At 40.6% G+C, this 22248-nt stretch overlaps 1 protein-coding gene across 5 annotated transcripts in view; it reads right to left on the bottom strand.

Annotated features, from left to right (window-relative positions):
- Positions 1-22248, bottom strand: part of LOC126203617 (tyrosine--tRNA ligase, cytoplasmic) — a 115327-nt gene that overhangs the window by 86496 nt on the left and 6583 nt on the right. For all 5 annotated transcript variants that reach the window (XM_049937985.1, XM_049937986.1, XM_049937983.1 and 2 more), the window contains one exon: positions 10040-10279. In XM_049937985.1, the coding sequence (XP_049793942.1) occupies positions 10040-10249 (210 nt within the window). In that variant the 5' untranslated portion in view covers positions 10250-10279. The remainder of the gene's footprint in view (positions 1-10039; positions 10280-22248) is intronic.

Below are 22248 nucleotides of genomic sequence, written 5' to 3'. Positions count from 1 at the left end.
CAGGAGCAACAGTGTCCCTAATTTGCTGGGAAGTGGCGGCGCGGCACTGCGTAGGATCCTACGGTCTTGGCGTGCATCCGTGCGTCGCTGCGGTCCGGTCCCAGGTCGACGGGCACGTGCACCTTCCGCCAACCACTGGCGACAACATCGATGTACTGTGGAGACCTCACGCCCCACGTGTTGAGCAATTCGGCGGTACGTCCACCCGGCCTCCCGCATGCCCACTATACGCCCTCGCTCAAAGTCCGTCAACTGCACATACGGTTCACGTCCACGCTGTCGCGGCATGCTACCAGTGTTAAAGACTGCGATGGAGCTCCGTATGCCACGGCAAACTGGCTGACACTGACGGCGGCGGTGCACAAATGCTGCGCAGCTAGCGCCATTCGACGGCCAACACCGCGGTTCCTGGTGTGTCCGCTGTGCCGTGCGTGTGATCATTGCTTGTACAGCCCTCTCGCAGTGTCCGGAGCAAGTATGGTGGGTCTGACACACCGGTGTCAATGTGTTCTTTTTTCCATTTCCAGGAGTGTATTTGTATGGAGTGTAGCCATGTATGGAAGTGAAACATGGACGATAAATATTTTGGACAAGAAGAGAATAGAAGCTTTTGAAATGTGGTGCTACAGAAGAATGCTGAAGATTAGATGGGTAGATCACATAAATAATGAGGTGGTATTGAATAGAATTGGAGAGAAGAGGAGTCTGTGGCACAACTTGACTAGAAGAAGGGATCGGTTGGTAGGACATGTTCTGAGGCATCAAGGGATCACCAATTTAGTACTGGAGGGCAGCATGGAGGGTAAAAATCATAGAGGGAGACCAAGAGATGAATACACTAAGCAGATTCAGAAGGATGTAGGTTGCAGTAGGTACTGGGAGATGAAGAAGCTTGCACAGGATAGAGTAGCATGGAGAGCTACATGAAACCAGTCTCAGGACTGAAGACCACAACAACAATAACAACATATCTTGTCCAAAAGGAAATTACATGCATGCATTTATTTAATATTCCATTTCGTTCATAATTTGTGTTAGTTTAAGTTTATTTCAAAATTCATGCTGCTCCCCCACCACTACAAAAATCTTGTAAACGCTATTGACCTGGTGTTTTAATCATTTAATTCTGTTCTTTGAAATTTGTTTTATATGTGCTTGTGTAAACTGAAGGGTCCTAATTCTGAACATTCTGGCAAGCCAGAATGTTAATAAGTGCAGGTGTGTGAGGTAACGTGTGAGTTGCGGTGCCCTGGAAATATTGTAAGTTCTGAGGAAGCAGTGGCCGCACGGGCCAGTCGGCGGGCGTTGGCGGCTTGGCAGCAACCATGTGGTCCCGGACGTTAGCTTAGCAACCGCTTGATGCCGCACAACGGGCAGTCCAGCCACGTGGCTGGGAATTCCTTGGTGACGCTGTATGCCGAGAGCACAAAAGATGACGGACTTCGTGAAACCATAATGGCAGACATTTCGCAGTTCACAAAGAAATTAATAATAGCCAGAGGAATCACGATACCTCTAAAAGAAACATATACATTACTATTATTTGCAGGACAATTCTGATGGTGTAATCAGATTTTCAATATCTTTATTAGTTTAAAGTTTAGTATCTGATGGTAAATTATACAAGTAACACCCAGCAATGAATTTACAAAATAAAAACGCTTCATCCGATTTTGTCGATCGCCATGTCTGTAGAAAGTTATTAGTGTAAACCTAAATTGGTATGAATTACAGGCATGTAACTTGAATAGCACACGAGTTATTGGAGGTCAAAGTGGCAGATTACTATTGATCGCGTCAGGCCATAAGCACTCCACAGTTACACGAAAAAACGGTAGCAGTATGGTTGTCTTTGTTCATATCCAATATATGCTATTGATGAAGAAACTGGTCAATTATTTACTGTGTTTTAGAAAGCACAGAGACATTAGGCTCCTGGCCCACCTTTCGCTTCTTTTCTTTTGATATATGTTTACTTAATGTTTATGTATTTAATAATGTGTGTTATAGCGTGTTTATGGTCCAGCCGTAGGAATATTCATTTAATTTCAAGCAGTTCAATGTAAATCCAGTATATTGTATGTGCTTAAATATGTTTCATTATGATCGTGGCTGTGCACTGGCATGAAGACATGGCGCGAGCGCTCTAGCCAATCACAGCATTTGTGAATGGGAAGACTGGATGCAAGTGAGTTTCCGGAGAGAACACGAGGCAGTTTGGGAGAGTACGGCAGTCCTGGAGAGTACGGGAGAGGACATGGAAGTTCCAGGACGGTACGGTGTGAGGGACGCGCACGGTCACGAGAGAGACTTGGAGTGTGGAGCGGTTTGCGCATGGTCGCGAAAGATAGAAATACTTCACAGTGTGGACTTGTGAACTTGTGAGATTTCCGAGGTTTCTACAGTGAAGAATAGTGTGGGTTTAGAAGTGAATATCTCGTGAGCTATATTGTTGTTCATAGCTAATTACATGCAATAGGAACCTACTGTTTCCGTGTTATTCAAATTATATTTTATTTAATTGCTGGACCATCGACACCAATAAGTGTTTTGCAGAAATATACAGCATTCTCAAAATTACTTCTACTATTATACTCATCATTTAAAGTCATTAAAATAGTACCCACAGATTTTATTTAATTGCAATCTTTCATTTATAAATTTCTATATTAATTCGCAATAGCCGAGTGGTAGGAATCTTCGACTATTCAATTCATGTGTGTATTCATATTGTATACTGTAGACTCAGCAGTATTTGGCTTGTAATGTGGCAACTACATATCCCAGCCCCTAGACAATGAAACCAGCCAAAACTTTTGATACTGCAACACAGAGTCGGAGAGCGCGTAGTTATTTCGAAAGCCCGCATATTGCTTCTCATGCTCTCTGTTCAACATCAATGTACATCAAGAGCATATCTGCTAACACCTGATTAAAATGTTCTTTCAGGCTATTCATCTGTGACTGGTAGACAGCTGTTGCCATCCTGTGAGCAATGATGCATTATGAAATTGCTTCTGACAGTAATTTTGACTGAATCCTTTCCCAAAATTAGATATCATTACAAGAGCGGCTCTTTGCTTCAAAATTATGTCTTTAAAAAGAAAGCTGGCACTTTCTAAAGCTTTAGCCTTTATACAGCCTTGGTGACGAGTGAGGTAGTCACTGCACACTATTATCAATTTATTGCCATTTGTCAGTTTGGGGGCTCTCCCCAGGAGATCAATCCAGTCTGGTGAAATGGAGCAATTGCAGGATGAGCTCGTGATTCAACCAAAGGAGTTCACAAATCCAAAATGACCTGAGGTCGGAACATCATGAAAATACTTTAATATACCTGACTGTAAATAAGCAACCATTTCTGTCCCATAAGGTCAGAAATTCTTTACAGTGTTTGATTGTAAGTCTCCTGTGACAGTTTGTCCCTTCTCTTAAAAATTCAGTAATGTTGGATTTTTCCTTTCTTTGGCTGCAATTTTTGCTACTGCTGTGATGACTGGAAAGCATCATGCTGTACTGTTGCACCAATGAATTCTGCAATAGGCAGTTGGGATTCTTGTTTTGTGTGCATTTCTGTACACTAACATGATGACATATTTCAAAAGCTTCAGTGCACATCTTGCCAATTAGGCTCATGATCCTTCAAAGCTTGTCAGCCAGTATAACTAATGGTGGTCACTTGAAACAGTGAATGTACTGCTTTAAAAGTAAGAATAGAAGTAACTTGTTGCCCAAATGACTGCAAGGCATCAGTTCAATGACCAGTGTCTTCCTGGATTTGTACTAGAACTACATTCATTCCATAGCCACTTGCATCAGTATGTAGTTCATTTCCTGTAAAAAAAAGTGCCACATCTGGTGAAAATGACAGTGTCTTCTTAAGCATATAGAAATAAGTTCCACACGCCTCACTCGCTGCAGTAGTTCTTGTAAGGGACATGCTTTGCAACTTAAGTCCTTCATGAAGTACCGCCAGTGTAGCACAATCCAAAGAAGTTTTTAACATCATAAATGCAATGAGGAATTGGAAGAAACATTACAGCTCTTACTTTTGATGCATCAGGACTTTATTTCTGTAAACTAGGTGCCTCAAGGTGCTTTCTCTCATTCAAGCGACTGCACCATGGAAACAGTTCAGTCTATAGGAGGGCTTTTCAAGAAAACCAACAATGTCATCCACATAGCAAAGACATTTCATCTATTTAGGAGGTCGCAACAGGTTGTACATCAAGGGTTCAGATTTTAGCTGGAGCACTGCACAACTTTGATCTCATAAAAACAAGCAAGTGCTACTAAGGCAGTGATTTCCTCATCAACCTCCAGCCAGTCCGCATATCTGTAAGGGATAAATAATTCACTCCTGTGAAACAGTCCAAGGTATCATCAAATCATGGCAATGGACATACAACATGTATCTGAAAAGTTGTCCCGTATGTTAAAAACCACACTGGTTAGGATGGGGTACCTTTGCATACAAATTGAGAGACATGTCAACAAGTGCCCCCTATTATAAAAATCACATAAGTAAAGCAGTGGTGCATGCTGATATGAAGCTAACGGAGTCAATGTGAGAATTCATGTAACTGCAAAATGGAGTCACACATTAACATGAAGTATAGCTTCAAATTAGAGAAAACAACAATGGAGACTCGGGGAAAGTTAGTGCTAGTGTATGGTGTTGTATAGGTGGGCAAAAAGTGTGTATTCTAGTGGTTTAAATCTTTTAGAGATGGAAAGAAATGTCGTAGATGAGCTGAGTTCGGGTCAGCCATGAACGAGCACAAACTGAAACATCAAATGAGTGTGATGAATCCTTGAAGATGACCAGCAGCTGACTTTGAGAATGATGGCAGAAGAGCTAAAGATAAGCAAGAACATTGTAAGTATCAAACAATGGAAAATCCTGGATGGAATGTAACAATAAGAGAGAAGGAAAGTTGCTACTCACCATATCGCGGAGATGCTGAGCCGCGATAGGCACAATAAAAAGATTCACTCAATCATAGCTTTCGGCCATTAAGGCCTTTGTCAGCAGTACACACACACACACACACACACACACACACACACACACACACACACACAAAAGCGCAACTTGCTCACACATCTGCAGTCTCATGCACTGGTGCTGCTGCTGATTGCAGTGTAGTTTCAGCTCTCTGAGACTGCAGATGTGTGTGTGTGTGTGTGTGTGTGTGTGTGTGTGTGTGTGTCCACTGCTGACAAAGGCCTTAATGGCCGAAAGCTATGATTGTGTGAATCTTTTTATTGTGCCTATCGCAGCTCAGCATCTCCGCTATATGGTGAGTAGCAACATTGTAAGTATTGTTGTTTAAAAAAATTTGAAAAGGTAGAAGATTTGCTTCCAGTTTGCACTGCACACACTGACAGACAAGCAGAAGCCAACTCTTATGGAAATGCCTGGAGATTTCATTGACTTGTCTGATTGAAATCCACAGTTTTTGGAAACCATCAGTACGGGTTGTGAGATCTGGTGCTAACAATAAGATCTGGAGATCAAGCGACAGTCATTGGCATAGAGTTCATCGTTTTCCCCACCTCCCAAAAAAAAGTCAGCTGACAAAATCCAAGATTAATATGATGACCATCTTGCAATGGCTGCTGCAATGCATCCTGTGGGTTCAGACAGACCTGTACTGAAAGGGTCCATGGAACTTCCTCTACGACAATGCCTGCCTGTGCCCTGTTATCTGCGTGCTCAACTTTCTTGCTCAATGCAAGGTGACTGTTCTTTAAACCACTCCTCATTAATCAGGTTTGGTGCCACCAGACTTAGTTTTCTTTCATAGCCTTAAATTAGTCCGGAGAGGCTTACGCTTTGCAGATGTTGCAGACAGCCAACAATATGTGACCACTGTGCTTTCAGCGATTCCACAAGAAGCGTTTGCTGACCGTTTCCAACTGCTTTACAACCAATGTTAGATGTGTATTGTAGTTAAGGATGATTACTTTGAAAGCCAGTTAAAGTATTTTGTTTGTGGCTCTTTTTCCTTTATTTTCTGACACCATTCACTGAACTATTCAGACAGACCTTGTACATGCTTTTCTATGGTTCTGATCAGCTGATGATAATCTACACAGAAACCCAGTGCATCATTTTTCTTCTTTACAAAGACAACAGGAGGCATCCTAGGTCCACTGACAGCTAAATGACACCTCACAGAATATTTCCCAATTCCTTCTGAATGAACTGTCATTCAGATGGATACACCCTGAGTAAGCACTGACTGATGGGAGGATAATCCCCAGTCTTGGTATAGCATTTCACAACAAATAATCTGCTCCGCTTTGTCTCCCCTCTAGACTAGAGTACGTCCGAAAATTGACATAAAATGGTTAACACTTGCCAAGGTTATCAAATCAGGAGCAATTGGCAGGTGGACGGTAGATTCCTCCAGTGGGTATTCTGTAATGGTAGCATACAATGATTCTCAAGTGTCTGAATTGAGCTGAGTGGTTTGGTTGTCCTTAGGCATATATGTTTAGTCATGAGTTGTGGCTGCTCATGGCAGTTGGTGACTCAGAGCTCTCCTCGTCCAATTTTGATGATCCTGATAGTTGCTGGCCTATAGATTTCTTTTGTAAGGCAAAGTACTTTTTTGCATGTGACTAGAGCCTCACAGTTAAAGTGTTGACTAGAACTAGTTGTTGTTATGGGATAAGTATGTCGTATGTCATCAATGGTAGGCAACTGTCCAGAGCAACTGTTGCTGCATGAACTTGTTAACATAGCTTTTTCAATCTTAAACTCCAGTTTTCCACACGCATTCCATGACACTTTATATGATGTATGCATGGAGGCCCATTCAAGCAGATTATTATGGCTACAGTCTCATAAAATGACAAATTCAAAGGGCTTTGTAGGTTACTGATAATTATTCTCACAACACAGGTTCCTGTCAGCTCAATATAGTTTTTGTTTGCAAAGTTCAGCACACTTTTCTTTGAATCTTGGGGCATGATCTTCTTCAACTGGTGATGATAAGCATTTGACATCATAGAAAATTACAATTCTGAACTGACTTATGCCTGGATAGGTTGGTTGTCAAAGTGGTCCTGACATATTGGCAGCTGTCATCCATGGAAGACTCATCTGCAGTGGAATCACCTTCACTGACAGTAATCTTGGTCAGTTTTCATGATTTCCATGGGCGGGCAAACCTGCTGAAGCCTGTATATGGTGACAGAAACTTGTTGGAAAGCAACCTCAAACAGGATAATGTGATAGGCTTCATCCTGTGAGTAGACTGTAGTCATCTCAAATACTGGCCACAGGGGAAACATACCAGCGTGTTGTTCTCCATTCTTGAAATGTCCATTTTTCTGAGCAGCGATCGAACTGTCAATAATGCCAGGAATATCTATGTTGTCTGTAGGTTGCAGTGTAAATCTGGGATTTTATAATCCATTCCACAATACTAGTCTGCTTAGTAGAGAATCTTGGAGCTATATTGGGGACTTGGTTGATGTTTGGAAAGAAGAAGATCAAACAGCTGAATATATTAAACTAAAATTCAAATTCAAGTTTGTAAGTGAAGTTTAAAATCCAATTCATTTCACACTGAAAAGAAAACCAGTACTAGCTACCATGAGCAGTTGTGTTACTGATGTGGCAAATAAGGAGATTTCAAGTGGAAATGTTTCCAGTCAGATTAATGGACATGAAGCGGAAATCACCAAGGAGGCACTCAAGGTGCATGGCATCATGGACAAAACAATCACTGTAGAGCTAAAAACTGGCCATGTGGCCAAGGAGAGCACTATGGTCCAAAAGGTAGTTAGTATCGAGGAGGCCGAGGTTACCAACATAATAGAATCATCATGAGCAGCTTTGTGACAGAGGTACAACATACAATGGTGTACAATAGTGTATATGCTTGACATTATTGCACTCTGGGCGCGATCTAGAATGATATGAAAACAGAAATAACAAACTTCAAAATGCCCACGATCACTTTAATACAGCATTTATTCAGACTACTAGTTTCAGCAAACTATGTTGCCATCTTCAGATCTGTAAAGCATAGACTGAGTACATACAACATTGGATGCAAAATATCTACACACTGGATGTGAGATATCTACATAACATTTTTAACATAATGTGGATCCGTAACATATCTCATGTACTACCCTTCAAAGAACCTAAGCCAAGTGTTCAATAATTTGTGTCACATACTAATAAGCTGTTAATAATCAAAATTATTTTTCTGATTTTTTTAACTCTAAAAGAGTGTGTAAATGTAAAAATTGTGGATAGTACAGTTTTGGATGTTAACATAAATAAGAAAAAGAACTCTAATTGAAATAAAAAATGTATTTTATGTTGAAGGTATGGGTAGAAATTCGATTATTTATCTAAAATTACGGAAAAATATAAAACTGTTTCTGTAGACAATATCTCAAAAATTTTTGATAGACGTAACATACCTAGGCTTACTATCAAAAGTAGAATCATATGGAGTATCAAGCAAAATTTGTGACAGGACTGAGGTGGGTAGGACACAGCATGTTGTCCGGTATGGAGAGTCATCATCAGAAGTAGAAGTAACTTTGGATGTGCCCCATGGAAGTGTGTTGGGACCGTTGCTGTTAATGTTGTATATTAATGACCTTGTACACAATATTAATAAGAGCCTCATACTTTTAGCAGATAATGCAGTTATCTATAAAAAGTACTGTTTGAAAGAAGCTGCATAAATATTAAATCAAATCCTAATAAGATTTCAAATTGGCGCAAAGCAACTTGCTTTAAATGTTCAGAAATATCAAATTGCCCACTTTACAAAAAAAGTACTTGTATCCAATGACTACAATATCAATGAGTCACAGTTGAAATCGTCCAACTCCTACAACGATAGCTATATTGAGTCTTCAGCTAAGAAATATCAGATTGAACATTAGACGTTTTACAGTATACTGATGGAAGTTAATACGAATTTAGAAACAGTGCAAGATATAAGTCATGATATTGGCTACAGGGACCTGATAGGTGCTCTCTTACACGTTAATTCAGGAGCACAGCCAGATATAAGTGACAGTGTAAAACTACTTAAGTGGATTTCAAAACTAATACAATGATATTCAGTATAAGTATGCTTTGCAAGTACTGAAATATTTGTATTTCAAAAAGGTTTGACGTTAATGTATGTGTGAAATGAAAAAACTGATATCTCATATTTTTTGTAGGTGTGGACTGAGCTGCTGACCACATAGATCATAAGTCAACATCAAGTTATGTGAATGGGATTATTTAGAACTTAATATTTTGGAAATCTATGAAACAAGGAAGTGTTTTGAAATCTTCTGCTTTTGCTGAGTATAAAGCTTTGCCAGAAGCCTTCACTGCGATTAAGTTAATCCTAGATATATTTAACATTCTTTATGTAAAGTCTAAGGGGCCTAACAAAGTATACAAACACAACTCAAGGGCAATTGGTATTGCTAGGTATAGTAATCTTACTACAAATTCAAAGTATATCGAAGTAAAGTACCATTCTGTGAATGAATGTTACTTTAATGGAATTATAGACATTTGTCAAGTAGATTCAGTAAGCAATGTAGCTGGCATTTTTGCTAAATCTTTGAGCATGGATGAATTTGCAAAATTTCAAGAAATGCTGCATGTAATTACTTAAGCTTCATTATTCTAATTTGATTATTATTATTTAATCATGATATAAAAGCAAGAATACGAGCTGGAATATAGTACATAATATTGAGAATGATCAAATGTTAAGAAGGTTCTAGTATGAAGCAGGTTCCAGAATTTTCAAGTATGTGCGCTGCCAGTAGAGTATCTATGAGTAAGGTTGAACAGTTGGCATGTTAGTTCCATGAGAGTATTCTCTGTGTAAAGATCACTGTATTTACCTTATGAATAACAACTTCAAACAAAATGTGAATTACATAAATTCTAACATGTAAGTGAATTTACATATATGGCAGCCTACAATAATACTCCTCATTGTTTCCATTCTTCCAGTTCAATTAAAAGTAACGTGAGAATGCTCTTTACCTCACAACCAGCTTTCAAGAAGTCTGCAATTTTAGACATGGGCACAAAGTATGCAACATGTGGCTTGCCTGTTGTTGCAGTTCCCCAGTAAATACGGCAGTCTCGCTCCTTAAGTACTGCTATTAATTTGTCTTCACCCAGGATCTCTTGGGTATTTCTCACTATGAGATCACGTTTATTCTCCCATGTCAGAGTTTCATTACCAGCCATTTTGTTATTCTGTTTCTCCAACAACTGGATCTATAAAGGAAAAGAAAGAAACAAAAATATTGTTATTAGTCTGTAAGTATCTTTACTTCTTGCTGAATTTGAGAAGGAATTCAGATATTACTTGGAATTTCAGAACTCCTATCACATTCATAGTGGTGCAAGCTAAAAGAAAGGTGACTGGTCAATACGTAAACTGCCAACTGGTATCCTTTTAAAACACAAGCAACAAAATTTCAAACGCGTTGACCAAAATCTGTGTTCCAGCTATATGCCATATCGGTGGACCCTCCAAAGGTAGCACCCATCCATTGTCAGGCAATGTCCTTTTCAAGAGCAGGTTGTAAATATACATCGTACAATAGATTTCACCAAATACGCCTCGTTGTTCATTTCCAACTACTTATTCTCTCATGCTCACACGAACCTGTATCTCAAGATGTGGAAACTGCAGCTGCAAACAAGTTTCCCTGAAATGTTTCCCCCTCAACTAAACAATTTTTATGGAAAAGTGTGTACAAAATTCCATTTTCTTATTGCTGAATTTTAAACTTTATTATGATTACAGGTTATTCCAAATAGTAGTTTGACAAATTATTCACTTAAAGGGTAGTTAGGGATTGCATATTAAAACATCAAGTACACTGGTTGCTTTCAAAAAATAACTCCACATAAAATAAAATGCCTTAGGGGAGAATACTTTTGTTGAATCTCTTTCAAAACAGTTCATACTTTTTTAAAAATTACATTAATACACTTTCACACAACATTTGTCTCCACATGTTTGTGGCAATGTGAAAGGCTCTGAAGCACAGTACAACACATAGATCTACATCACGATCTCCACACGTATATCTCGATTCCTCCACTTTTTCTTCCCGTTCCCATCCCAAACTTGGCTACACATCCTACATATTCTGGAAGGATTCTGCTTCTTTTCAATAGCTGTGATGAACAATGGGAAATGACAGTCAGTTAAATGAATAAGATTGGTGCTTGTGGATGGACAACAAGCTTTCGAAGTCACTTCCTTTCTGCGATGTTCAGTTGTCACCATCTAAATTACTGCCACTCGCAAATCAAGATAGTTTCTTGTTCCTCCAGATTTCTTGTAGAAGCTGAATGAATTCCAGAGAGAGGACTGATGACCTCAGAAGTTGAGTCCCATAGTGCTCAGACCCATTTTTTGAATTCCAGAGAACCAGTTCAAATTGATAAAAAACCACTTTTTTAGCATTTTCCCCTCTTTTTCTGTGTTCTGGATTGTTTGATATAAGCTGGTCAACTCTCTCCTTCCATTGTGTCATTATATGATATGTCTGCTGCTGGTTTTAGTAACTGTTCACCTCATCTATTTACATTTTTCATTTATGCATTTTGGACAGTGCTCAAGAAAACAGATCACATTTGTTTTTCCATCTCACTGCTGAAAATTTACCTCTCTGAAAAGCAACAATATCTCTCTTCTTCAGTTTCTTACTGAGAAAGTTTGGTGGCATATGTTTCCTAGAAGGTTGCATACTGCAATATATGTCAAATTTCTTATTAATAAGGAGATCTGCTAGTTGCGGAGAGGTGTAGCAACTATCAACTGTAAGGCGGTAGCCTTTGTTGAGAGGGTTGGTACTATTTGAGATCACCAGGGCAGATCTTTATATTCACCATCAAAAAATTATAGACCATACATAGCCAGACTTGGACTTACACAACATGTAGGCCTTTATTCCAAATTTTACCGTCTTTAGTGGTAGGTACCGAACCCAACCTAATCTCCCTTTAAATAACATAAGATACTTGTCTATGGTGACATCCCTCTCTGTAGTACAAAGAATTTTGAATTTATTATTTAAGTGTTCTAATATGGACCAGATTTTGTTTAACATGGTTATGAATAGCCAGCAGTGTCATCTCATGAGTTTTCTGAAAAATGAAGGCATTTCTTTAGTATCAAAAATTGTTTGCAGCTAAAGTAATTGGTGAAATACTGGAGTTGCAAGAAGTGGAAGTTTAGGACTAACACACCTAGTAGCTTGGTTTCTTTATAATACTTTGTAACAATATTATACTATAGAAGATTCTTAGTTCATCACAGTTTGTGTCCCTCCAATTAGTAATGTTCTTATCTGAAGCTGATCTATTAGTCTCAGTAACTACAATATTCACTAATTCATCATCAATTACTTTAGTTACATATTTGTGTGAAGTCTGAAAGTGTTCCAGTAAAGGAAATTTTGGAGGTGTGGGAGACAATTCTGCAGTCATTTTCTGATGCTAGAAGAACTAATACCATTTGAATCACTTTCTTGATCAGCTGTCCTTTCACTGATACTGTCAGTGTCCGAAGTGTCATTTTCTGATCTGCTAAAATATTATCAAACTCTTCATCACACTCCATAAAAAACCAACTACCTTATAATAGCTTCACACAGCACAAGCAAGTGGCAACTATAATCTCTTCCCCTCTAATTTTGACTGCAGCTGGCCAACAGAGGGCTTCAAGTAGCTGTGAATCCAAGCGAAGTACCACTATTGTGTCCTCTTGTGGCCACATTTGTAACTAACTAGACACAAAGATTTTCTCTCGGGTTTGAATTTCTAAACAGAATACTGTCATGATAGACAAGTGCTCTCAGGCTATTAAGTTTCTGTAAAAATTAAAATCCAGACTATTTTCAGACTTTTAAATTAAAGGGTTACGTGCCTACACAACCTTGCTAGAAGATATCCTCTTCTCCTGCCTTATAGGCAGAGCAGGAACTTGTGGATGGTAGAGCATTGTTTCTCTGCAGCATACATATTCAAAAACTAGACAACACTAAGGCATTTATTTACTTATGGATTTCAGTGCATTTAAAGTATGTTTATTACTGTCCTTGTTGACTATGAATACACTACACTTGTAACCTGCATAAACTATTGTCTGTCAAGTGACACTACTGGAACACAGTCACACACACTGTGAGTACACAGGTTATTACAGCACAGACACCTCAGTTCACTGTCATATGACCCAGTAGGCTCAGTTGACAATGTATTTTCACCGGGAAATGCATTTCATCTACACATAAGGTGTTAAGAAAAGCACCTAGACACATGGTTTATTTCCATGTGAATTTAATTTTACTACTAAGATTTAAATCTTGCAGTGTGTGGCAATTTCTGATTTAAAAGGTATACATGAATGCCCTCAGCGCTCATCAGTCAAAGATACCTGTAAGTCATAAGCACTGGGAGTAGATGGCATAATTCGTCCATCATGCTGTGTGTGTGTCACCTCTCTATATCTTTGATGAAACCAGATCACTGTAATAGGAAAAAAAAAAGTTTTCACTCAGGAACAATTCATCAGCTTTCTGAGAATACAGTAGCAGCACGTCTCTGAGCTGTTTTGACATTTGCAGTCAGTCTTAATTGACAAAGGCTGAGAATAGTGAAACAGCACTATAGAATAGCTCACATTAGTATTTTGTATGTGGTTTCCAAACTATTCACTTATTTGTTCATGGCATTCCGTAGATCACAAAATAAAGGAGAATTTTCAGGAATTTTAACTTGACACAAAGACATCATAAAAACTCAATCTGTATACTGAATTGTCAATTAGCTATCACTACACTGCTTAATTATATTCATGTTTATACCATACAAATTTAATTGCATAAATTAGTAAGAAGGCTGGTAATTGGAAAAAAGCTGCCACCTTCAGAGTTTTGTTATATAGCTGATGTTTATCTGTAATTATTTATTGATTACTGTGTTATTTTAAAAAAAAAAATTTTTTTTTTCATATCCTTAAATACCAAGTCCTCTTTATAGTACATTTTTACTTATGAATGAAAACCACAAAACACTGTAATATTGTAGAATATTACACCACTATTGTGTGTGTTTTCATTTATTATGTATACAATATTCTATAAGAACTGACAAAACAGTCGATCAATGCACATTTTTAATTGTCATAAAGCTTTATAATAAACACTACTACTTGCCAATATTGGAAATTCCTGGGCACAACAGTAGATAAAATAAAAGAAAGGCAATCACTCACCTGTAGTGGACTGATACTCTACACATCAGTCCACTATAGGTGAGTAGTTGCCCGTCCCTTATTTTATGTACTATTACTTGCCATGTACAGTGGTACTTCGATTTTACATTCTCCGATTTTATGTTTTTCGCCATTCTACACCATAAATTTGTAGTCCCTGTGAAAAACCGATATGGTCAATGTTAAAAATTGCACAATTTTCGATTTCTTCCTATTAAGGTTTACCTCGATTCCAAGTTCTTACTCGACGTCTTGCTTGAATTCGTCCCACTTTCTTCCTATTGATATTTGATGTTACTAGACAAATTATACGTGGCTCAAAAGGCAGATGGTTTGCACCATGGGTGGTGACAGAATTAAGAGAATATATTAGATATTTTAGGCCACTGTGGAGAGGGGAGATGTGATAGAGGAAATGCTGATGTAATCCGTGATCGGTGTTGCCAACACAACTTGCAGCATTTAGCTTCACTGCACAATTATGATGCAAATACTACTAGGTCGCAGCGGAAAGACAACACAATTAATGTGATGTGTTCAGTACCGAGCCAATATACAATGAAGGGGACCCAGCCACCACCTTTCCTTGTGCCACTTATAACACCGTCTCTCCTTTTTGCACGTATTTATGATGCACTTATTCAGCAATAATATCAATTATCAACCTTTTAAATTCAAACACTGAGTCGTCAAGAATATGCTCAGTCATAATTGAGGAAATGTCACTCATTTCTGGCTAATGAACTCTTATTGGCTGGCGACCTGTTAAGTCATCCAACAGCCAGTGCAACCACCACACCACACTAAAACACGTAAAATGAGCTCACCTACTGCATGTGTGGAGAGGGGGAGTGGCCCTCAGTGACAGGAATGTAGGTAGGGGTGAAAGCATTGTGTGACGTGCTGAAAATATTCCTTTCATGCAGATGATGTGCTATGGCAAAGATGTCATATGGAAATAGAACAGGGGTTTTGCAATAGCACATTGTAAAGACTTTTGTGTTCAGATCTGACATGATACAGTTGCAACAACTACATGCACTACTGATGTATATACTTTGCACCATGCACACCACACACTGTAGGTTTTAAAGATTGGCAGCACTGACAGGGGGCATGACGTGAAACTGTAGCACCTAAGCTTTCTTTCAAATTTACGTTTTGCAGTGTACAGAAATTCACCGAGTTGACTTCTAATAAGCTTGTAATGTCAATTGACATACACATCAGTGATTTTTTTAAGAACTTACGAAATTCATTAGCACAAATTATTGTATAAACATTATATTGTACATTTAATTTCCTTCACTTAGACAGATTTTATACATAGTATTGGAGAATACTGTGATTTAATCATATATGCAAGTTACATGTTCTTTTACCCATATTTCGCGGGGGGTTAACATTTTCCTCAATTCCACAATTTCCCAAATTTTGCCTTTTTTTTTTTTAAGCCTGGGCCGCACAAAAATGTAAAATAGGGGTTTCAGTGCAGTTAACAGAAATTTTTGGTTCCTAAATCTAGATACTCAAATAATTTGTCAAAAGAATGGCTGATGAAATATATTTTTAATTTGCTTTTGAATTGGTAAGATCTTTGTATGCCCTCATCCTCACTAAAGGAGAGTCTCTTTCACCATGGGTCTGAGTGACCAGTCTTCCCTTCTCAACCTAACTCAAACTCACTCACTTACTCAGTTTCCAAGAAGCTAGTTAAAATGTCACTTTTACGTGTGTCATTGACAGTACTAAACATTTTACCTCCTGGTGCGCAATTATCTCACATAATTTATCAAAGAAAAATAATTTACAAGTTTTTCCTTTATTTTCTACTGGCTGCTGATTTCCACTGAAATTCCTTTGTATTAAACTTTCAGCTATTCCAGTGATGAAACTGTTGAATATATTTGATGTTTCATCTGGGTCGATATTGTGAACAATGTTATAACTTCAAGTTGAACAAATATATTTCAAGGAAGACGCAATACAGGAAAGTAACAGATCAAGTAAACAGAGTAAGACGTGTGTACACTTTAACAGTCAAATCAAAACTGAGTCCGAGTCTAGCGGCTACTGTTTGGCTGGCTGGCCGCTTAGGTTGCGCTGCTGCTGCATGGCTGGCAGACAGTGCCGCATGTAGAGGACGCGCGTAACTGTGCGGTGGCACTTTGAAAGATCGGCGAGTCACAACACTTTTCCCCCTTTGAAGTTTTTGCACAGGTCTTGATGGAGGTTGCCTGTAGATTGCTAACATCCATAGGTGTTGTTTGACTGGCCGTAAAGTCTCGAGGAGGAGGCTTCCCGTACGGATGGAAGTGTCCCCGATGATAATGGGTTGAGATGACAGGAGACGTGGGGGTCGAATCTGCTGGGGCCCCGTGCACCAATCTCCCCGTTGCAGCAAGTCCGGTTGTTATAACAGGAGACATGGGCGATGTGGCCGCGTCCATAGGAGGAGGAGGCGAGTAGAGTTGCTCCGACAGATGATGGTCATCTGGTTCCTGCATGGGCACGTCTCCTGGTGGCGTCAGTTCTTGTGCTGGCACCGATATTATGGTGAGAGGACTGCGTTGTGAGTAATGAGAGATTCCAGTATCCCGAACGTCAGGTAGAGCCGAAGGTGGTGTAGCGGCATCCAGAACAGGCGTTGCCGGCACACGAGGCCGAAGCTGGTCCAAATGACGCACTGCAACACCCGTATCCGTCTGGATTTCATACAGGCGTTGGCCATGGTGTCGTAAGATGCGGCCAGGACTCCATTTTGGCCGCCTGCCATATCCCCGCACCCATAAAAAGTCGTTGGCGGTGAACCGGCCAAGCAAAGGCACCCGCGGTCATGAGGTGGAAGGCCGCAGAAGATGAAGTAGCGTGTGGGGCTGTCGGCCATGTAAGAGCTCAGCGGGGTTGTGGTCGCCCATGGAGGTGAAACGGTAAGAAGCCAGAAATTGGAGAAGTGCATCATCAGCAGCAGAAGAAGTTTCCTCGTCTGAGTCTTAAATGTGCGGACCAGTCGTTCAGTCTCACCGTTTGATTGTGGATGGAACGGAGGGGCCGTGACATGCAGAAACATCCGCAAAATTGGAAGAGGCAAATTGCGGACCATTATCAGTAACAAGAGTAGAGGGAAGGCCTTCCAAAGATAAAATGCGAGCTAGAGCATTGGTGGTTGCCACGGTGGTAGGCGACGTGCAACGGACAATGAAAGGAAAGTTAGAGTAGGCGTCAATAACGAGAAGCCAATAAGTACCTAAAAAGGTCCCGCGAAGTCAGCATGAATATGCTCCCAGGGCTTCTCAGGCGAAGGCCACAGTGACAAAGATGACTTCGGGGCGGCGGCCTGTGACGCACAAGGGCCGCAGACAGCGACCATGTGTGCAATTTCAGTCGATACTGGGCCAGTACACATGACGGCGCACCAGAGATTTTGTGCAAGAGACACCCCAGTGCCCTTGGTGAAGGAGGCGCAAGACCGAAGCACGCAAAGACACAGGTACCACAACACGCGGCGAAGCATTTTCGGTGGAAAAGAGGATAACACCATCCCTAGCCGTGAGGTGGAAATGCAAAGCGTAGTAGTTCCGCAACAGATCAGAAGCCTTAGTGGATGGACGATCAGGCCAACCCTTCTGAATACAGCGTAATACCAGGGAGAGGGTAGGGTCAGAACCCGTAGCAGCCGCCAGCCGGTCCCCGGTGATGGGGAACCTTTCCACAACCCGCTGCTCGGCAACATCCAGGTGGAAACACAAAAGTTCGTCCCAATTGAATGCCAGATCAGGACCCATGGGAAGGCGAGACAGTGCATCAGCATTCGCATGTTGAGCCGTCGGCCAGAAATGAACCTCATAATTGAAACGAGACAAGTAAAGAGTCCAACGCTGGAGGCGGTGTGCAGCCTTGTCGGGAAGTGACGTTGATGGATGAAACAATGAAACAAGTGGTTTGTGATCCGTAACAAGATGAAATTTGGATCCATAGAGAAAAACACTAAACTTATGAAGAGCATAAATAATGGCCAAAGCTTCTTTTTCAATTTGAGAATATTTTCGTTGGGCATCCGTGAGCGTTTTGGAGGCAAAAGCAATGGGTTGTTCAGAACTGTCAGAAAAACGGTGCACAAGGACTGTACCGACCCCGTATTGAGAGGCGTCCATGGCAAGAACAAGATGTTGGCCAGGTCGATAAGTAGCCAGGCCTGTTTCAGCATAGTCTTCAATTTCTGGAAAGCCGCATCGCATTACGTGGACCAGTGAAAAGGCACGTTTTTATGCAGCAGGTGATGCAAGGGCTGAGCCACTGAAGCAGCAGACACTAAAAGCTTGTGATAGTATGCTATTTTCCCCAAGAAGGCCTGCAGTTCCTTAACAGATGTAGGGTGAGGAAGGGCATCAATCGCAGCGACAGTTTGCTGAAGCAGACGAATACCATCCCGAGAGAGTTGAAATCCCAAGTACATTATAGATGCCTGAAAAAATTTTGATTTCTGAAGATTACACTTAAGACCGGCAGTCTGCAAGACATGAAAAAGTGTGCAGAGATTTTGAAGATGTTCTTCAGTAGTGGAGCCAGTGACAACAATGTCGTCCTGGTAATTTATACACCCAGGGACAGTGAGCAATAATTGTTCCAAGAATCGTTGAAAGAGAGCAGGAGCGCTGGCAACCCCGAATGGCAATCGTTGGTATTGATAGAGGCCGAAAGGCATGTTAAGGACCAGAAACTCCCGGAAAGCAGCGTCGAGAGGAAGTTTATGATAAGCTTCTGACAGGTCAAGTTTAGAAAAATACTGGCCTCCAGCAAGTTTAGTGAACAATTCTTCACGTCGAGGCATAGGGTAAGTGTCGATAAGGCACTGAGCATTTACAGTGGCTTTGAAATCGCCACAGAGATGAATATCACCATTTGGCTTAGCAACGACAGGAGAGGACCAGTCACTGGAAGTGACAGGAAGCAAGACCCCTGAAGCAGTGAGACGATCCATCTCCCGTTTGACCTGATCACGAAGGGCCACAGGAATGGGTCGAGCCCGAAAAAACTTAGGCCGAGCAGTGGGTTTGTGCGTGATATGAGCTTCAAAGTCGTTTGCACGGCCTAACCCATGAGAAAAAAGGGATGAAAATGTCGTTGACAAGGAGTCCAATTGAGCATAAGGAATAGCATCAAAGGCAATATTGACAGAGTCATCTATGGAGAACCCAAAAACGCGAAAGGCATCGAAGCCAAAAAGATTCTCCGTGTTACTATGGTCGACCACAAATACGGGAACAGTGCAAATGACAGATTTGTAAGATACCTCAGCATCAAATTGTCCCAAGAGAGAAATCTTCTGTTTATTGTAAGTCCATAATCACCTAGTGGCAGGTGACAGGATTGGAGAACCCAACTGAAGATACGTCTGAGAATTGATGATAGTGGCAGCAGAACCAGTATCCACCTGCATGCGAACATCTCGACCAAGTATTTGGACAGTGAGGAATAACTTCCTGAAAGGGAAGAAGTACAACTGACAGACAACACAGAATCAATCAGCGTCATGTTCATGAACATCATGTATGCGGTCGGATTTGAAAACGGATGACACATGACCCCCCCCCCTTTTTTTTTTTTTTTTTTTTTGCACACGGCCCAACGTTGTGGACAATCTTCTCGTGAATGTTTCGTAAAACACCGCGGACATGAAGGAAGTTTCCGTGGGTTTTGCTGCAGTTTCTTAGAGGTTTGTTTATGATTAGGCTGAGGCTGCACTTGGGAGCGTACTGTGGCCACGTCGGCCGGCGGGGACACGCCACACGCTTCATCAACATCGCACAGAGGTTGTATTTCCCCGACGTTGCCTCATGCCTCTATTTGCGCTCCAGTGGCGCAAGAAATTTCAAAAGACTGAGCGATGGATAGGACTTCATCTAGAGTCTGATTTGCCAACTGAAGGACACATTGCCTAACTTCTTTGTTGGGCGCTGATCGGATAATAGCATACCGTAACATGGAAACGGCGTAGGATTCTTTGTGAACTTCAGTAACAAATTGACACTTTCTACTGAGGCCATGAAGTTCAGCAGCCCAAGCGCGATACGATTGATTCGGTTGTTTTTGACAACGATAAAAGGCAACATGCATTTGCTTTTGAAAATAGACGGACAGAAGTGAGCACATTTCAGCAAAGGACAAAGATGCAGGATATTTCAAAGGAGCCAATTCCGACAACAACCGATACATTTGAGGTGAAATCCATGAAAGACTTACATGTTTGTTCGTCCGCAACATGAAATGCCAAGAAGTGATGTCAAAGACGTTTTTCATAATCAGACCAGTCTTCCGCCGTCTCGCCGTAAGGAGGAAGAGGAGGTAGGGACGACGACGAGAGACGCCCCGCATTTGATGCCGCAATGAAATCACGAATCGCATTCGTGAGAAGCGTTTTTCTGTTCTATGAGACCTTGCAATAGTTGCTCTAAAGTAGCCATGGAAACATGTGGGTCAATGATGGAAAAGAAAAATTCCATCCTCGTCGCCAATTGTTATAACTTCAAGTTGAACAAATATATTTCAAGGAAGACGCAATACATAAAAGTCACAGATCAAGTAAACAGAGTAAGACGTGAGTACACTTTAACAGTTAAATCATAACTGAGTCCGAGTCTAGCGGCCACTGGCTGGCTGGCCGCTTAGGTGGTGCTGCTGCTGCATGGCTGGCAGACAATGCCGCATGTAGAGGACGCGTGTAACTGCGCGGCGGCACTTTGAAAGATTGGCGAGTCACAACAAACAAGACAATATTCTCACTCCTTTATTTATTTTTGGCCATTTTATTTCTTATGATGTCCCCACAGTTTTTATATAGGGACTCTGAAAGTAAGTTACACATGGCATTCCACACTAAGATCATTGTGCACAAGAAAGGCACTCTGTCATAAAACAAGAGTTTTCTGTGGACACAGTTCTGCTGCAGTACAAGTAACAGGTATATCTCAGTGTGCTATGTTAATACGTGGCAACATGAAACATACACCAAAGTTTGCATACACAGGACAGTGTGAGTCTCGTGGGCAAGTCTAAACTGCACACAGATTCACCGGGAATTTCTGGCAGTGTACAGACCAAATGCCATGTCGTATCCAACCTTAGTGAAATGGTGCAAACAATTTGACAAAGACAGCACAATGTAGGTGATTATCTTCTCGGTAAGCTGAAAGAACATCTGCGAGGAAAAGAGATTTACCAAGGATAAGGATGTTCATAGAATGGTTCTCAAATGGCTTTGCAACCAAGGAATGGATTGCTATCATCGAGAAACTGAACTCTTGGTAGAATGTTCTGATTGCTGTTTAAAAGTACTTGGTGAGTATGTTGGAAAATAGTGTGGTGTATTTGTGTCATTTTGAAGCGCAGAGTGGCATTCAAGGACAGTTACTTGGTCTGATATAATAAGTAACTTTTGTAGTTCCCTTGAACTTTATTAACACAATTTTTTTATTTATACATTATTGTGGATTCTTCTAGCTTGTTTAATGACTATTATAAAAGTTTTGTAAATTTTTTATAGCCAGTGGGCATATTTACTGTGATCTTTTCCTTGCAGATTTGGTGCAGTGCTCTCTCTCTCTCTCTCTCTCTCTCTCTCTCTACTGTGATCTTTTCCTTGCAAATTTGGTGCAGTGCTCTCTCTCTCTCTCTCTCTCTCTCCCCCCCCCCCCTTTTTTTCCAAAAGTTCCAATTTCCTTCATTATCCAGCTGTATTTACCATTTGTAAAGACAACACAGTATCAAAAGCCTGCACCAGTTTTCCCACTCAGGAGTGGGTAAAAACTAAGTCCAGTTGTGTTTTGGATGCGAATATAAGTTATTTTTAAAGGAGCATTACTATTATCACTATTTCATAAGGCTGACTACTGTTTACTTATGATAAAAATAATTACTTTCTTTCAAATAGTAGCATCAGAGCATGAGAATG

The sequence above is a fragment of the Schistocerca nitens genome, chromosome 9, assembly GCF_023898315.1.
Source record: "Schistocerca nitens isolate TAMUIC-IGC-003100 chromosome 9, iqSchNite1.1, whole genome shotgun sequence".
NCBI lineage: Eukaryota > Metazoa > Arthropoda > Insecta > Orthoptera > Acrididae > Schistocerca > Schistocerca nitens.
Note: the sequence above shows the minus strand (reverse complement) of the source record. Positions and strands in the feature narration are given on the sequence as shown.